This window comes from Monoraphidium neglectum (assembly GCF_000611645.1).
Source record: "Monoraphidium neglectum strain SAG 48.87 unplaced genomic scaffold scaffold01370, whole genome shotgun sequence".
NCBI classification, from domain to species: Eukaryota; Viridiplantae; Chlorophyta; class Chlorophyceae; order Sphaeropleales; family Selenastraceae; genus Monoraphidium; species Monoraphidium neglectum.
In genome coordinates this window covers 4,772-9,327 of record NW_014012258.1, presented here as the reverse complement: position 1 = coordinate 9,327, position 4,556 = coordinate 4,772, and the positions used below count along the sequence as shown (strand labels likewise).

Sequence of the window (4,556 nt, the reverse complement as noted above, 5' to 3'; positions counted from 1 at the left end):
CCGCCACACCGTTGAACCATTGTCGACAGTGGCGGCGGTGGAACAGGCGTCAGCTGACCGTTCCATCCCCTGTGATCAGAGGCGCACTGTATGATAATTTGCACTGCAACGGCACCACAGTCATCACTACACCACACTCGCAATAGGGCGATCGTTCTGGTTGTCTCACGCCCATGATGTCGAGCCTGCGCTGGGCCCATCAGCAGTCCGTGGGAGGTCTGGCAAGCTCCTCAACACGCAGTCTTGCGGTGCGTTGAGCCTACGAATGCAAAGGGCTGGCGGTTTGACAACTAGTGTGATCGATCGGCGCCAAACTGAGCTCGTCAACGCCCACGCAGGCTCCCTCGCATCCTGGGCAAAGGATGCGGACTCTCCCGCGATTCCACAACCCAGCCAAGGTCCCTGCGGGGATGGGTGAGCAAGGCGCGAGTGGGGCGGGCACAGTGCACGCGTCGCTGCGCGCGTGAAGTGCTGCATCGGGCATGCAGTTGCGGCTCGCGTGCCATGTGAGGTCGCAACCCTTGCCAATCACACATGGGTGATTATAGGAGAATAGTGGCAGATGGCATATCGAGTCGGGTTATGCCCACACGCAAGGTCCCCCAGGCATGTCTCTTGACCGCCTTCCCCGGCTGCAACCCTCCGCAGCCAACAAGAAGGTGAAGCTCAGCTTCAAGATCCCCTACCGTGTTAACTTTGGACAAGATCTGTGCATGGTAGGGTCGACTGACGACCTGGGCAATTGGGACCCCAAGCGCGCCGTGCGCATGGAGTGGAGCGAGGGCGACGTCTGGCAGGTCGACCTGGAAGTGTCGGCTGGGTGAGTGCCACTGGACTGTGCGGAGCTTGTGTGGGCATACGAATGCACTGTTTTGCGCAATCGCAGGTAGCTGCATACATGCATGCATGCGGTACTGGCAAGGCGCTGCCAATGATGACCCCAGCCTGCTAGTAATCCTGATATCAGGCCCGGGTGCACCGGCGCATGCAAGACCACCACTCTGCATGCTCCTCACGCTACTCCAGGCCCGAGCTTGATTTGCAGTACAAGTACCTGGTGCGAAACTCCGACGGCGGCGTGTCCCAGTGGAAGCCGGGGAGCAACTACAGGTTCAGCCTTGAGCCGGTGCCCGCCGGCACGCATGCTGTGCTGCCGGGCGGCGCGATCGTGCGCGACGCATGGGACGGCAGCGTGAGGGACGTGCGGGTCGAGGTAGAGGAGGACGGCATGTCGCGGGCCATGACGGACGCGGAGCGGGAGCAGGACGCGTTCCGCGAGTCGGTGAGCGACCCAGAGAAGGCAGGGGCGGCAGCGGGCGGGCGTGGTCAAGCGTGGGATCTGCGCACAGTCGAGGGAGATAAGAGCGTGGTATTGCACCGCATCTCAAGGCTGGTGCTGGGATGGTAGGTCTTCCCCTCCCCAGCTGGCTCGATTTGGAGCGCCCCAGCTGCTTGAAGTCACTTGGCAGGAGCAGCAGCTTCCACTGGCAGGACAACCTTCTCAAACTCACGTGCGCCCTGCTGCCGCTCCGCCTTGTTGTGCATCGTGCAGCTGATGAGCGCCCTGAACGAGCTGACCGCGCAGATTGGGCAGGCTGAGGAGATTGGTGGCAGCATCGATGGTGCGCAAGCAAGGCAGGGGAGGGGCTTGGCATGAAAGGGGGTGTTGGAGACGGGGCCCTGGGTCTGTGTGAGTGAGAAGGCCGTAGTTTGACATGCGCGACCTGAATACCACTTTGCTTGAAACCCCCACTCATGCTTGCAGACCCGACGTCGCCAGACGTGCTCAAGGCTGACCGCCTGGTCGCTGCCGCAACACGCAAGGCGGTGAGCAGGGGATCTTCGGGGGCGTCGCGGGCTGCCCTTGTGCGTCGTGGCGGTTGTCAAGCATCACTCATGTGCTGCTTGCCAGAATGAACAGAGCCTGCCCTTGCATGATGCACTGTCCGGACCATCCCAAAGATTGGCGCTTGTTCCCCCATTCTGCTGCAGGTTGCTGTCGCCCACGCGCTGAACGCTGCCACAGCGCAGAGCCGCCTCAAAGCTCCTGGTGACGTCAGCAAGCTGTCAGCTTGAGGGCTGCCGGCAGCTACAACCTGCGCCTTGGCATCGGCATTGCGTGCAGTGCCCCTGAAACGGGGTGTATCATGCCCAGCCCAGTCATGTGTCATTCTTGTATGTACGTTCGCTGACGCTTCTTTACTTGGTGCCTTCTATGAGCCGTGCTGCTTGGCAGCGCCTGCTCCAACACCCACACGCACCAACCCAGCTCGCCCAACTCGTGTTGAGCGAGTTGCACTTGCTTGAACATGGGACACAAGGATGTGTGGGTTCACATGCGCAGCCGGCGCAGGTGTAGTCCGACGTGGCTGCCAAATGCAGCAGTGCAAGGGGTGACCAGGGGATACCAAAACATTGTAATCTGTGATAGAGGCCTTCTCTTGTCCATTTGGCGTCCTGTGATTAGGGCTGTAACTTGCAACGTTGATCACAAAAATGCTGGGCTTTGTGTTGTGGCATGTATCGTGAGGGACACAAGCGTGTGTGGGCGTAGTCAACAGGGCTGCCTACAGTGCGGTGAACCTCCTCCTGCTCATCCCTCTCCTGCCTTAACAAAGCAGAATCAAAGATCCACACATCCTGGCTGCCCATATACGTGCGCATGCCGCTTTCGGTCGGCCAACGTGAATTCTGAGCCCAGCAGGTTACCTGCTGGTCTCAGGGTGGGCAGCCCAGGGGCAGCCATGCAGGACCAGTGCAGGACGTCGTGTGCAGTTCTACCGTACAGTACCGATAGAGCGGTGCTGGTTCATGGCATCCAATCGTTGTGCATCGCCTCGCAGCATATCATATACAAACATTGCCGTGAACAGTAAAACACCTCACGCGACACCACCAGATCGCGTGTGCTCAAATCAGGGACGCTAGAAGCTGGTATCTTGCCGCATAACAAACGTGATATCACGCTTTCGAGGAGTCTGTGCAATTTATCGGATACGTCGCAGTTTGCTCGATAGATCATTGGCTCTCGTGGTGTTCAGCAAGCAGCCTGGCAGCTCGACTGCTCTGAAGAGCTTCTAAGCGGTTGGAAGGGGCTCTGCCAATAGATCGGGAGCAGCCATGGACTTCTTCATGGGCGTCAAAGGCGAGTGCCGTTGTGTGTGCGAGCGCGACGGCGTAAGCCGCTGCTGTGCAGTGCTGTTGCCATCGCTGCCGTGCACCTTGGCGCAAACGCGGGATCTGGTTCTTCTCACTGCCAATGCCCCTTTGCATTCATGTGCAGGCAAGGACTTTGTGATGGTCTGCAGCGACACCTCGGCTGTCCACTCGATCATCACAATCAAGCAGGACGAGGACAAGATCATTCCCATTGACAGCCACAAGGTGTTCTGCGTGGCAGGCGAGGCAGGCGACCGCGTGCAGTTTTCAGAGTACATCATAGCAAACGTGAAGCTGTACGCACTGCGCAACGCGACCGAGCTCAGCACAAAGTCGGTGGCGCACTATGCGCGCGGGGAGCTGGCGACTGCGCTGCGGAAAGTGAGCGCGCCACGGGGAGACGCGCAGTGGGTTCTATGAAGAGGCCTTCACATTGCAGGGCAGTAGCATCTGCACTGGCGCCTCTGTTTGCGGCTGTGCTTGGATGCATTGACAGCCGCGATTCTCAGCCACCATTGCTACTCACCAAGTCTCAACACGTGCCGCCTGCGCCCCCATCTGCGCCTTCCCTGCGTGTGCAGTCTCCATACCATTGCAACCTCCTGGTGGCGGGCTACGACAAGGGTGTGGGTCCCTCACTGTATTGGATGGACTACCTTGCCACTCTGCACAAGGTCAACACGGGCGGCACCGGCTATGGTGCGTGGCGGGCTGCCCAGGGAAAACCTTGGTCTTCCAGGGCATCCTGGGGGCCAAAGTGGCGTACTGCGCGTGGCTGGTGTGGCACGGCGGGCTGCTGCAGCTGCTTCGCATTGTCAGCTGGGCCAGGCTGCCAGGTTTTGTGCTTTTGGTAGTTGCGCTAGTGTCAGTCTCGCGTGTCCGTGCTCTAGGCTGATACCATGCTCCGGTGTTTTGCCGTTCTCTGGTCTTATGTTTTCTACGCACATTGTTCCATCGCCCATGAGAAGGGACCCTGCACCTCTTTTTACCGTGTTTGCAGACCTTCCATGAGTGCAAGCCACCCCCCCCCTGCAACCACTCACCCAGGCTCCTACTTTGCGCTGTCGCTGTTTGATAAGCTGTGGCACCCGGACATGACGGAGGCTGAGGCGCTGGCCATGATGGAGAAGGGCGTGGAGGAGATCCGGCGGCGCCTGGTGGTGGCGCCTCCAAAGTTTGTTGTCAAGGTGGTGGACGCGGACGGCGTGCGGACGGTGAAGGAGCTCAAGGTGTAGGCAGGATGTTTGGTTTGTGTGGCAGGTGGGCTGATCGTGTTTGGGTTCCAAGGTGCTATGTTGCACAGGAAGCCTCATTCTTATGTAATATTCCGCTATGACCATGGTGTTGGGGGAGCCTGGCATAGGCCACCGTCAGATGTGCAGTGGCGACACTGGCGG

At 59.4% G+C, this 4,556-nt stretch overlaps 1 protein-coding gene across 1 annotated transcript; it reads left to right on the top strand.

The window, feature by feature from the left end:
• Positions 1-410: 410 nt before the first annotated feature.
• Positions 411-4,394, top strand: MNEG_7638 (20S proteasome subunit beta 4; the record flags this gene model as incomplete). Its single annotated transcript, XM_014043888.1, has 9 exons — positions 411-414; positions 649-820; positions 1,027-1,282; positions 1,553-1,622; positions 1,766-1,827; positions 1,993-2,050; positions 3,284-3,540; positions 3,741-3,858; positions 4,207-4,394. The coding sequence occupies 9 exons, from the start codon at positions 411-413 to the stop codon at positions 4,392-4,394; spliced, it is 1,185 nt and encodes a 394-aa protein (XP_013899342.1).
• Between the last annotated feature and the right edge of the window lie 162 nt (positions 4,395-4,556).